The sequence below is a fragment of the Nicotiana tomentosiformis genome, chromosome 2 (assembly GCF_000390325.3).
Source record: "Nicotiana tomentosiformis chromosome 2, ASM39032v3, whole genome shotgun sequence".
NCBI lineage: Eukaryota > Viridiplantae > Streptophyta > Magnoliopsida > Solanales > Solanaceae > Nicotiana > Nicotiana tomentosiformis.
Window position 1 is genome coordinate 23188895 of NC_090813.1, and position 13390 is coordinate 23202284.

The 13390-nt window shown below is 34.8% G+C and overlaps 2 protein-coding genes across 2 annotated transcripts; one reads left to right on the forward strand and one right to left on the reverse strand.

The window, feature by feature from the left end:
- Positions 1 to 1394: 1394 nt before the first annotated feature.
- LOC104089958 (sulfoquinovosyl transferase SQD2-like) lies at positions 1395 to 7082 on the forward strand. The gene is made up of 11 exons (XM_009594977.4): positions 1395 to 1871; positions 2957 to 3023; positions 3429 to 3499; positions 3683 to 3800; positions 3941 to 4014; positions 4214 to 4269; positions 4362 to 4445; positions 4646 to 4733; positions 4832 to 4909; positions 5087 to 5143; positions 6353 to 7082. The coding sequence occupies exons 1-11, from the start codon at positions 1540 to 1542 to the stop codon at positions 6843 to 6845; spliced, it is 1518 nt and encodes a 505-aa protein (XP_009593272.1). The 5' UTR covers positions 1395 to 1539; the 3' UTR covers positions 6846 to 7082.
- Positions 7083 to 8464: 1382 nt separating this feature from the next.
- LOC104089959 (laccase-4-like) lies at positions 8465 to 12445 on the reverse strand. Its single transcript, XM_009594979.4, has 6 exons — positions 12288 to 12445; positions 11394 to 11545; positions 11055 to 11299; positions 10787 to 10915; positions 9301 to 10227; positions 8465 to 8862 (listed from the first exon to the last, which is right to left on the reverse strand). Exons 1-6 carry the CDS (start codon positions 12366 to 12368, stop codon positions 8732 to 8734), a joined length of 1665 nt encoding a protein of 554 aa, XP_009593274.1. The 5' UTR covers positions 12369 to 12445; the 3' UTR covers positions 8465 to 8731.
- Positions 12446 to 13390: the final 945 nt, after the last annotated feature.

The window sequence follows — 13390 nt, forward strand, 5'->3', positions numbered from 1 at the left end:
TTACTTCACCCAAATGATTTCTAAAATAAATTCATTCCTTTGTTGATTTCTTACTTGATTTAAAGATTTTTAACCGTACTTTAGTGAAAATAAATTGATCCAGCGGATCTTATATACATTGATATTTTGACACGTGAGTTGTCCGTGTGATGGTGATAGAAATATGGGCACGAGGTGCCGTGGAAAAATATGAAAGTGGACTGAGACCCGTAATTTTTATGATTGTGAACTTGAAAATATATTTATTTGAAAATATTATATCCTGAAGATTATTATTTGAAAAACATATAGGCGAAAGAATTTATATTTGAAAAACTTGATTAATTGGTTATACTTGTGTTCCTTATTCGTCTGAGCAATAATTATGATGTTCTTGTCGCATTGTTATTATATCACTGGTTGATTTTGTTGTTATCATTGCTAGTTATTTTCCAGTATTATTTTGTATACTATATTGCACAAGTTATTAGACTAGTGAGTGTCTTGACTGTACCTCGTCTCTACTTCACTAGGGTTAGTCTTGATACTTATTGGGTACCGACCATGGTGTACTCATACTACACTTCTGCACATTTTTGTGCAGAGCCAGGTATTGGAGGTATCGGACCCGAACAGAGTTAGAGTGTGATCGCAAGAATTCAAGGTAGAGCTTCTTGGTCGTCGCAGCCCCTTGGAGTCTGTTCATTTCATTGTACTGTTAATTTTTAATCAAACAGTATGGTATATTTGGTCCTCGTGATCATTCCATGTATTCAGCTAAAGTTAGTGACTCAGTACTACCAGTCTTGGGAGGTTGTATATTCTTATTTGTTCCGCTGTTAGTTTTGATTACTTATTTAATTAAAAAAATGGCTTCAAAAATGTAATTGAAATCGGCTTACCTAGTATTAGAGACTAGGTGTTATCACGACGCCTGTATAAATATATTATACCTAGTATTAGAGACTAGGGTATATTTATATATATATATATATATATATATATATATATATATATATATATATATATATATATATATATATATATATATATGTGAACATCAGATAAAAAGTAATATTACCTTCGTCTCAATTTACATGACACTCTTTTCTTGTTAGTCCGTAAAAAAAATATTTCCTTTCCGTATTTTAAAATATTTTATCTTTAGCATTCTTACTTTACCCTTAATAAATTAATTTACAGCCATATGAATATTTATAATTTATTTTAAATCACAAATTTTAAATCTTTTTAAAAAAAAAAATTATGCTGAGTCAAATAACACCATAACTTGGAATGTGGAGCAACAATTTACCTGAGAATGACCAATGAAAGGGGGGCAATAATATTTGTTAGAAGCCTTGTGAGGTGGTGGCATATACTCTTTCAGAACCTTCCAAATATTCCCCATTTCACTCTTCCTGTTAAAAGAATATCCATTGCCGGAGTCCCTTAAAATGGCACCTCAATTTCTCTCTCTTCCCAAATCCACACTTCGGAGTTAACCAAATTCAAACTCGATATAGTTTTACATCATTCATTATCCAAACACAACTCACCATGTCCACCTCTTCTCTCTTAATAAATCCTATTATCTTTTCCTCTTCATCTACTACTACTTCTTGTTTTATTTCAGCTCCCACAAATTTTCATGATTTTTCTTGCTTTTGTACTTCAAGAACAAAACCCATTAATCTAATATGCACTAAAGTCAATTTTCTACAGCCCAAAATTAGAGAAAGACTCTTGAAGAAAAGACCATTAATTGCAGCTAGCAATAGCAACATGACAATTAGGGAAGAAGAGGAAGAGGGACCTCCTCCTTTTCTTGAATCTGAAATTACTTCAAAACCTAGACGTATTGCTATCTTTGTTGAGCCTTCTCCTTTTGCGTGAGTCTACTTTTTTCCCTTTATAATTTGAACCCAAATTGTTGGCGTTAATTACTAAACTTTGGTCTACGCTCTTTGTGTTTGGTGAATTGACTATGAGACTGAGTGATCCATTTGGTTTAATTTCTTCGGAACGCTATGCACTGACAGAGTAAAAAATATTTACACGATCACGTCTTTTAAAAGGTAATGCAAGTTACTCTATATAATAGCATTAATTGGTAAACCGCATAGCATCAATCTTACAGAACTTTTGCTCTCAAAAGTGTTTGCTAACTTTCTGTATGTTATTTAGTGGTCTATATCTTCAGTTATATACTAGAATCTTTAGAGTAGCAGCAGATTATGAATCTTAACATAAGAACTACGACAGTGCAATCTTTCTATTTATCCTCCTGCGGAGACTAACATGGATCAACTATCTATCCAACTATTCTTTCTTCAAGCAAATGTAGCTTTTAAAGGGAAGTTGTGCATTCTTGTTAGTTATAGTAATGTGCATGGTAAGTCGAAACGTTAGAACTTGTTTTATCCCACTGATTACCACTTCCGTGTTGAACCTAATATTTTTTGTTTTCTGTTTTCTGTTTTTGGTTTTTTGTTTTTTTAGCTGCATTTCAATCTTTGTTATTTCTGAATTGTTTCTTTAATGATTCCTCGTAGTATTTGGGAATGTCAATATCATGTTGATCTCACAAAATAAATTTAGCTCTGTCCAATCAAATGCCTTTCAACCTCATATGCACTTCAGAAGAATTTCTGCTTCTATTATATTTGCTGCCTTTATTGCTCAGTGACACTTAGTAGTGCCATTGCTTTCATCCTTTAATTTTGAAAGTCAGAAGTGTTCTCAGCTGGGGATGCCGGTGCCTTATATGGTGAATTATGGAATCAGCTTTGCATCAGTAGGTTTAGAGAATAAAGATTTGACATTTCCAAAAAACAAATCTAGACCTAGTTTTGACTTATTCTACTGATCAAAGTTCATGTGCATCATCTGAATCAGATCTTACTACAATTATATTTTCTACATAATTGGGCTGACATTCTGTCTCGACCACCAATTTCCTTTGTGAAATGTGCAGGTATGTATCTGGCTATAAGAACCGGTTCCAGAATTTTATAAGATATCTTCGTGAAATGGGAGATGAGGTATACTCTTTGTCTGACAAGAGTGTTTTTGATTACTGATAGTTGCTGCTGTTCTGTTGGTCTTCTGTACTTGCTGCTATAACATGTTCTTGATATGTTTGAGCTAATTATATTCATTTCAAGCTTTCTCATGATGCTATTTTGCCAATCAGGAGTTTACAATCTTGACCTCTTCTAGTTCCATTTCCCTGGAACCAATTTCAAACAATCTTGATATATTTTGTCTGCACATATCCTACAAACTATTATTCTTACAGTCATTTGATTCTCAAGAACTAACCATAATAAATACTTCCTAGCCATAGTTTCAAACTGTTGAGTGAGCCAGTACATAGGGGGCTAAGAACTGAAGATTTTCGCCTGATATTTGGCCACTTATCATCCTTTGTTAATTTTGTGGTACAGGTTATGGTTGTGACAACACATGAAGGAGTACCTCAAGAGTTTTATGGAGCAAAGTTGATTGGATCACTAAGGTTGCAGCTTTTTCTGCCTTTCCTATATTTCATTTTCATGTTTACTGAATAAATTCACTCAATTCTGTCTGTCACAAACTCAGCATAAAATCAGTGAGGTTTAAGGGTCCATGACTATTAAATATTGTCCATATATGGTATTTGGCTAGTTTTTAAGAAAAAATTGCTTACTTTTATTTGCAGTTTTCCCTGCCCCTGGTACCAAAAAGTGCCCCTGTCACTTGCTCTCAGCCCAAGAATAATTTCAGAAGTGAAACGATTCAAGCCTGATATCATACATGCATCTTCTCCTGGTATAATGGTAAGTTTCAGTTGCTTTTTTCCTCCTTTCAGTGATTAAGTGATGTTCGTCTTGTCGCTTGAAGGAGCTTAAAGTGGTTCTGATTTTTCTCCCAGCTTGCTGACTTAGATAATTTTGTTTCTTTTTCTTTCTATTTTTAGGTATTTGGTGCTCTTATCATTGCAAAACTGTTATGTGTGCCGATAGTGATGTCATATCACACGCATGTGCCTGTGTAAGCTCACAGTTCTTGCATATCTTGTCTCTAGATGGAACATTTGATAGCTTCCATAAATGACATGGTTCAAGAAGCAAAATCCTTTTTTTTTTGTTGATCTTCCTGATGAAAAACATAAAGAATGAGTTTCTGAAGGTTCTTCTAGCATTATCTATTAATTTAGGGCTTTACGCTGATCCTGACTCTTGTTCTGCAGATACATACCTAGATATACTTTTAGTTGGTTGGTGCAACCTATGTGGATGGTTTTAAGTATGTGAGCAGAGCATTCTCTTCTGCATTATCTGTTCTCTCCCGGATCTCCAGCTCTGAATACTAATTAAGACATCATTACTGCTTATCAGAGTTTCTACATCGAGCTGCTGATCTCACTCTGGTGCCATCTGCTGCTATTGCGAAGGATCTGAAAGCTTATAGGGTAACAGCAGGTAAAGACATATAGGTGAACTTGTTAATTAAACTACAACATCAACTTTATCAATTAGCAATTTAAGGAAAGAAGAGTCGTGCATTTTGTCCTGTCAAAGCAGTTTTTATTGGCCTTAGATGCTTGCTACGATTCATTTCTTTTAGGTGCTAAACCACTGCTCAGAGTTGTTGACCATTCCCGCCTTTTTCTATTTGCCAGCTAACAAAATACGTCTGTGGAATAAGGGTGTTGATTCTGAGAGCTTCCACCCCCGGTATCGGTCTCATGAAATGCGACTAAGACTGAGGTTGGAGCTTCCTGCTGAAGATTTCATCCTCTATGTAAACAACCTTAATATGTACTGACAATTCTTTCTGCTTTTCTCTTCTTACTCTTCGCTATCAGCAACGGGGAACCTGATAAACCATTGATAGTGCATGTTGGACGACTTGGAGTTGAGAAGAGTTTGGATTTTCTCAGAAGGTATTGCCTCTCTTTGTTAATGAGAAAGCATAAAAGTTGCATTTTGGCTAATGTATGACTAGGTATATCATTCTCATATTAAGGGCAAATGCTGTACCAAGGAAACTGCGTGGTTATATAAGTTAAATGAAGCTGCTGGTAACTTGAACATGACATTTCAAAATGATTTTGAAACAGGGTAATGGATAGACTTCCAGAAGCTCGCATAGCTTTTATTGGAGATGGGCCATATAGGTGAGTTGCAGTAACAATTTTAGCTTCTGACTTTCAGAACTTTACCAGGAATGTTTACTAGTACTTTCACTGTAAAAGGTTTTTGATATATAGTACAAATATGTACAATGCACAATAAGCTGTCTATTCACTCTTTTGTTTGCCCTCATTTGATAATCTTAGGCTGTCAAGTCTAAAAAGATGTTATGAGCGAGAATCTTTTGTAAAAAAAGTGTCATGACTGGACATTAGTTGTATTTGACTGTTCTTGATATCTATTGCTAGAAATGTTGATTAGCTTGTGTGTTGGACAAGAGACAAAATCAGCAAAACAGTATGCTTCCGGATTATCTCACCGAAAACTTTTACCAAGTAGCTTTACTTACTCTTTTAGGTAATATTTTAATGAACCAGATTCCTGAATTTAACACGCTAGCAACTTATATGTGCCATGTAGGAGTTGCTGAATTATTGGTACAGTTTCTTGGTCAAGCATCACCATTTCATTTTTTAGGTGTTAACTTAGTGAACAGTGAACTTCATCACATTATCAGCCGATGTGCTATTAATGTGCGTAACTCCATTTCCAGAGTGGGGAAGCAACTAATTCAATTAGATCCACTCTCATAGACAAACTGTGGATTTGTGATTCTTTAGTCTATTAGAAAACAAATTAAAATTGAAGGGCGACTCTACTTGACCCAACTAGAGTTGGTGGTGGAACCTGTTGGCACAGTGCACGCCGTAACATAGGAATTCAAGGTCTCTTTATGTCAAATTACATTAGCTCGGTATTCTCCTTTGTTTAAATTAAAGCTTCTACTTCTCTGGCAAGTATTGGATTTGCGCCCCAAGATTGGGACATAGGTCATTTGGAGCTAATGGGCTGAGTGATACTGTTGTATGCTTGGACATGAAAAACTTAGAGGTCAAATTGTTTGTTGGAAGAAAAACTTTCTGAAAATCTTAGAAGTAAAAACGTTTGTTGAAAGTACAACTGTCTTCAAATGCATAGCCGACAGACTTTCCTGACAGTACATGATTGGTTTGAGAAAAATCTACTGTCAAATGCTTGATTGATTTAGAACATGGACATTGAAACCATTGCTGTTTAATAAAAATACGAATATCCTGTCTTGATAGCCTGTATGCCTAACATGAGAAAGAGATGTAGTTTAGCATTCTTGTAAAAGGCTGAGCTTCAAATTATTTGTTTTGTCACTTCTATAGGGAGGAATTGGAGAAAATGTTCGCTGGCATGCCTGCAGTATTCACAGGTATGTTACTAGGGGAGGAGCTTTCTCAGGCATATGCGAGCGGAGATATTTTTGTTATGCCTTCAGAGTCTGAGACGCTTGGATTTGTCGTTTTGGAGGCGATGTCATCAGGACTTCCCGTAGTGGCTGCCCGTGCTGGAGGAATTCCAGATATCATTCCTGATGATCAGCAGGGAAAAACAGGATTTCTGTTTAATCCTGGGGATCTTGACGACTGCTTGAACAAATTGAAGCCACTTTTGCACGATGCTGAATTGAGAGGCACTATTGGCCAGGCCGCACGTGTAGAAATGGAGAAATACGATTGGAGGGCTGCCACAAGAAAAATCCGTAATGAGCAATACAATGCAGCCATTTGGTTCTGGAGGAAGAAGAGAGCACAGTTGCTGAGACCATTTCAATGGTTGTTAAAGTTTAGGGTCCAGGCACCAGAAGTCGGACTATAGGTGATGCAGTTCTCAGATTTAACGTAAAAGCATAGTAGTTAGTGCATATGAAGGTGCATTCTTCATTGCTTACACCTAGATGTGAATTGTAATAAATTTGGCAGGAAATATGGTCTGCTGCTGCAGTTTAGATTTGCAATATTGACCTAAAATACCTAGCCTTTCCTGCTGTTGAGTATTCTATTCAATCTCTGTATATGTAATTCATTTCCATAAGTATTACTGCTGTTAAAGAAATCAACTCAAGGCAACCATAGATTCCCAAAAGAGTTCCATCATAGGCTAATTAGCAGTCTCCTATGCATTTCAGAGTGCAAGTTGTGCTGGATGTGATAAGATTAGTTTATGGTCACAGTTGCAAATAAAATAATGAAAGACCTTGAATATTGTATAAGTTGTAAGCTGTGTGTCATATATATAGTAAGGAACTATTATATACTATCATGATTTTCTTCTCTTAAAATGATATGAAAAAAAAAAAACATTGGTAAATATGAAATAGAAGTGATGGGAGGATAATGGCACTAAAATTCACGATTGTGACAATAGTCTGACACCGCAATTCACTTAGAACGAATTATGACAATAGTTTGCCGATGGATATGACACTATATTGAGTATAAGCTTAATTTGTCGAGGATATTAAAATGAAAAAAGGTGAAAAGATCAAAATTTGACAAGAACTTTCGTTTGCTATAATCACGTGTAAAATAAGTGGAGTCGTTAGAAATGGGTCTTTCTCAGCTCCCACTTCTTCCTTTTCAATCCCTCAATTGAATTTTAATTAGCAGCCAAAGCCGGAATGAAGTTTTTTCGTTGCTGCGGCTTTTTTTGCTTGCTGTTAGAATATTGTTCCAAAATATATACTAGTCAAATTTTGGGAGCTTGTGACTAATTTCATTATCCACTCCACTTGTTTAAGCACTTTAATCATGTACAAACACTAGTAGAGAAAAATAAGTAAGAAATAGCTAGGCCAGCGGTAAAGTCTTGGCCAAACAAATGACTCCTCATTTACATCAAATCATACAATTTAACCTTTGCAGTTAAAATTAAAGTGAATAAATTAACATAGTTAAATTAAATATGTATGTATTCAAAGACATATATTATGCATTTATGTCTCATCATGATTAATGACATAAATTTTTTTAATTCAAAATTTAAGTCATTGGAATCAAGTAAAACAACCCCTTCTTGGGAGGAAGGATTTTTAAATAGTGCAAAGTATCTCCTCATCCGATCAGCTAGCTGACATCCTAACAAAGCCCCTTGCTTCAACCAGGTTTCATGATATAGAGACAAACTGAATTTTAAATGGGAGTATTAGCATGCATAGACTAGCATTTATCCTTTGTAATTATATAACCACATCGTATCTTATCTATATATTTGAACTCATGTATGATCACTTTAATATTTCTAAGTCTTAAATAGCTTAACAGATTCCATTTTTCATCAAATTATTTGTTAATTAGTCGAGATATCTACACATGAAAAATGCAGATCAGTGAGGATTCACTATGAACTTAATTTTTGTTCCGTTACTATAATGTCATTTCTAAATTTAAAACATTCAGAAAACTTTAACAGAAAGTGTGAACCGGGAGCGACAATAATAGATAAAAGAAACAATCCATTTCTCAAACTTCCATGAACAATGACAAAAAAATGTATATTTGCATACAAACATAATTATTGAGGATTGCTTGAGCAAAAATCTCCCTTTCTTTTTTCACTCAAGAAAATGAATACATTGCTTATAGACTCTCTAATTCTTCTTTCTCTCATTGCATGGTGCAGCTTTTGCTGCTTTCTTACATGTTGCAGTTGAAGATTTGTCTGAACTTGTTGAGAGGAGAAACAAATGGATTTTCACCATTATTTTAGCATTTTGGGAGATCCTTTGGAGGTGGCAGAAGTGACTCCTTTGGACCCTTGCCATTATCTACAAGGAATGCCATTTTCAATCCCCATGTTGTGTGCACCTCTAGATGACAATGCATAAACCAAACTCCTGCAATGTCACCCAAATTAAAAGAAAAATAAGCCGTTATACACAAGTGAAGTGAAAAAGGAAGAAAAATTGTAAATATTGTCCGTTTTGGGCTTAGGTCCGCACGGTTTTAAAACGCGTTACTATGGTCTAAGGCATGTTTATTTATATACCCAACATCTCCCGTGTTTTGTCGATGTGGGATTCGCCTACGATGTCACAAAAATAAATGAGGAAAATATTGAATTTATATACGTTGGCAATATAAATTTTGATAGAAGTAGTTTAACTTATACATAGCAGGTTAGTTATCATTTTTACTGAGTTACCAAATATGCTTATTATAGAAATTTCTTTACAATTACGTTATAAGTGACCTAAATGTGTAAATATGTTATAATGTTAGTATCAGCGCATAGGACTTGAACAACTTGAGAGGAAAAAATGAAGTTGATATACCTGGATTGTCAGCAAGCCATCTTATGGCAACCCATCCTCCAGAAGGCACTCCAATTGTATTCCTTTCAACAGGATCAATAAGATTAAAATTCTTTGGGTCTGTTTTGGAATTGAAATTCCCTAGTCCTTTACCCACTAAAAAGAAATTGAAACCATGCAAATGGATTGGATGGTTTTCAGGGGCTATAATTCCAGTATCCTGCAAAACTAATTGAACTGTTGCATTATAAGGCAACCGATAAACCTTCGTCCCTTTCGTTGTAGCCAAGTTTGTTGGTGGTGTTCCAGTATAGTTAAAAACGAATGGCGGATTCGCTGGAAAATCTGTTGTGAAAACACCATTTATGCCAAAGAAATGTGCTTGTAAAAGCGCTACGGTTGGCATAACAAATGTAACATTATTTACACTAGCGACAACTCTGCTGCCATTAGCTTGTTTACACGTTGGACATGGATTAATTCCTAGTCCAGCAGTGAAAAACAACGAATGATCCACAGTTTGTGGAACTTTAGCTGGGTATTTTTTTGAATTAAGACTTTTGAGAGCGTCAAGAAAATTGTTGGCTACTGAAGTGGCGTTTTGGGGCGGAGTACTAGTGAGAGTTGTGGGAGAAGTGCCTAGTGCGCCGGAATAATGCAACGTGGCGGTGGCCGTGATATTGTCGACGGCGATAGGAGCGTCCATAAAGGGAGAAGCAGCAACCATATATTTTCCGAAACTTTGATCAGCAGTGACTATAACATTTGTTGTTTGGCCAGGGGCGATTACAATTGTGTCTGTTTTGAAGGGTTTTACGTAAGTGGCATCCACTTCAACTACAGTCATTTTGTGGCCAGCAATCTTAAAGAAGAGTTCTTCATTGAGCGCAGCATTGATCACTCGTAACATGTATGTTTTTCCAGGTTCAACACTCAAGCTGTATCCACCTGCATTATCATATTGTCCAAAAATCAAATTTGTTAGCGCGACTTATGTGTAACTAATAATATTTCTTTTGTTTCATTTTATGTAGTAGGTATCATTTTCTTTTTAACCTGTTGAGAAAAATGAGATCTTTCTATATATATATTTGGAAGCTTTTTAAATTTAAACTTCTTATTTTATCCTTAATGATATGCTATTATAGTCATTAAAAAGTCATGTCATATTTAAGATCACAAGTTCTAAGGGTACTTGAAAAAAGTCTTTCTTCTTGCTTTAAACTTCACCTAATCAAGTACCAGCCGAGAGACGGATCAAGGATTAAAATTTAATGACTTCTGAATTATAGAATGACGACTTTAAGTACTAATAACTGGATTCTAAATTTAATATTTGTACATATTTAATGAATTTTATAACAAAAATATAATGTTTGAGCAAAAGCTACTGAGTTCATCCGAACCCATAGCTGAATTTCTAACTAGTCCACGGTGAATACCGCCATATAAAATAAAATGGACTAGAGAGTAACAATAACCCAAATTCAACAATAAGTAATACTACCTTGGGTCGGACAATTGGAAACTGGTCCAGGATGACCATTGATTGTGTGAGCATCGGAAACATTGGGGGCTAAACCTGATTTTAGAGCTTCATTAATCACAGCTTCAGTATCCGATTTCCACCATTCAGCTGCATTAGATCATTAAAATTTTCATTTCCTAAGTACATATTTTTCCAATACAAAGAATATATTGGCAAATGAAATGATATACTATATATATATATATATATATATATATATATATATATATATAAAATATATGTTCACCTAAAACAACGACAGCTTCATGGTTGGGTTTGGGGAATGGATAAGGCACACCACGCTTAGGGAGGACGACAATAGCACCATGGACAGTGGACCTTAGCCACAAAACATGAGCATGCCAAAACAGTGTACCCCTTTGCCCTGTGATTGTAAAGTTGTATATGTAGCTTTGCCCTGGTTGAATCGGACATTGTGTGATGTATGCCGGTCCATCTGCCCAACCCGTTCTAAGTTGTCTAATCCCATGCCTGGTATCATAGACGGATTCAAGATTTGAACTTAATGCGTTTTAAGTTTTCGAGTTCTTTGAAATTAGAAGTAAAAAATAGAAAAATGACTTACCAATGAATAGTGACGTTATATTTGACATGGTTAACAACCTTAATAAGCACTCTATCATCTTCTCTAGCATAGATTGTGGGTCCAGGGAACCTTCCATTAACAGTGACAATTGGCTTGGTAGAACACAGGCGACTCATGTTCCTCATTACCACCTAAAAACCGACCATCTTAATTAAGGAAACGAAGCAAAAAAATATACTGTAGGATTATACTATCACCATATGTATACGTTAAATTCAAGAAATATAACTTGTTCATTTTTGTAGAAAAGTGGCTTATTGATCTATGGTTTTTCATTTATTTCACCTTCTATAGTACTCTCTCCGTTTCAATTTAGATGAGGTAATTTGACTCGGCACAGAGTTTAAGAAAAAAAAGAATACTTTTGAAACTTGTGATCTTAAAAGCTTAAGGGGTAAAAACTTTATGGGCCATAACATTTTTGTAGGTATAAAAACTTCTCATTAAAGATAAAATGGGTAAAATGAATAGTTTAAAATAGGTAATGTTTCATTCTATTTGATACTATTTCCTTATTAACCCGCTTAAAAAAGAATGACACAGTTCAATATTTTTTAAAATAAAAACCTTATGTAGTCACACGATTGCTATGACATGTTTAAGATCATAAATTTTAAAAGTTTGTATAACCACTCAAATATTTTGTAATATTTAAAATTACAAGTTTCAAAGATTCTATTTCTTTATTAAATTATGTGCTAAGTCAAAGTAGGATAAACAAAGTGAAACAAAGGAAGTATTAGTTAAGTAAGTTGTTTATTATAGCTACAATAACATGACTAAAAACGTTCATTGTTCTTATAGTAGAACAGATGCTTCTCTCTTAGTTAAAAAAACATAAGAGAGGAAAACGAAAAAGTAGTTAGTACTTACATTGAACTTGTAATGCCGAGTAATGCCAAAAGCTGGAGAGAGGAAAGCCAAGAGGACGAAGAAACGAAGCCAAGACTCCATTTTGCCTTTGTGTTTTTAGTGGTTTTCTTTTCAGTTCTAATGTTTTTAGAATTGTTGCATTTCTGGATTTATGACCTGCCAACGCAAAGTATATATATAGGTGAAAAGGTTTTTAATTTAATTTGCTGGTGTGTCATTTTTCTTTAGTTAGGTGAGATGGATATTGGTGTCCTCTCTCCCTCTATACTTCATGAACACCAAAGAAACTTCTCTAGGGCAATTCTCTCTTCGACTCTTTCTTGCATGTTACATAAAGTTTACGAAGTGGGCCCAAGTTAAGCTGTTAGAGACTGCATTTTCTTGTACTTTAAAAGGAATAAATTATTTCACTATTTTCACCTGATTAATTCCTTCATTAGTTATCTTGCTAAACTAAATTATTGTTTAATTAATGAACATCTAGAAGCAAGCTCTGCAGGGGAGGTTTATTAGATGTTAGTTTTCTTTAGCCATACTGCACTCAGCGGTAAGAGGGGAGATTTATTCATTAATGCATGAGGCAGCTTGTACGTAAAAAAAACTTTTCTATATTGAGTATGGATTCTGTTAATAGAAGAGCTTTTTATTTGATAGAAACTAGGGTCCACCAAATTGTATAGAGAACTTGGTTTTCAATCAGTTCCCACAGAAACAACACTAAGTAAAGAACACAGAAATATTTACGTAGAAAACTCTCAGCTCACGGGATTAAAAATCACGACCTACACTGGTAGCTAGGATTTCAATTTCTCTAACTGAGCAAACTTTAGATTACAACCTATTGCAATCTAGGAATTAAATTCTTAATCCCCTCAACCCTTACAATAACTCTATTGTAAGCTTCTTTGCAATAACTCTATTACAAAGCAAACAAACCCTGACTAACTCTAGTCAAGAAACCAAACCAAATAATGGTTAAAATTTATCCTACAAAAACACTTCTTAAAGTAGCGTAGGATAGCAAATGAAGAACAAAATGACAAAGACTCAACAAACCTAAGGACTTAAGATATCTTCAATCTCTGGATCTGGTCCTTGAGGTT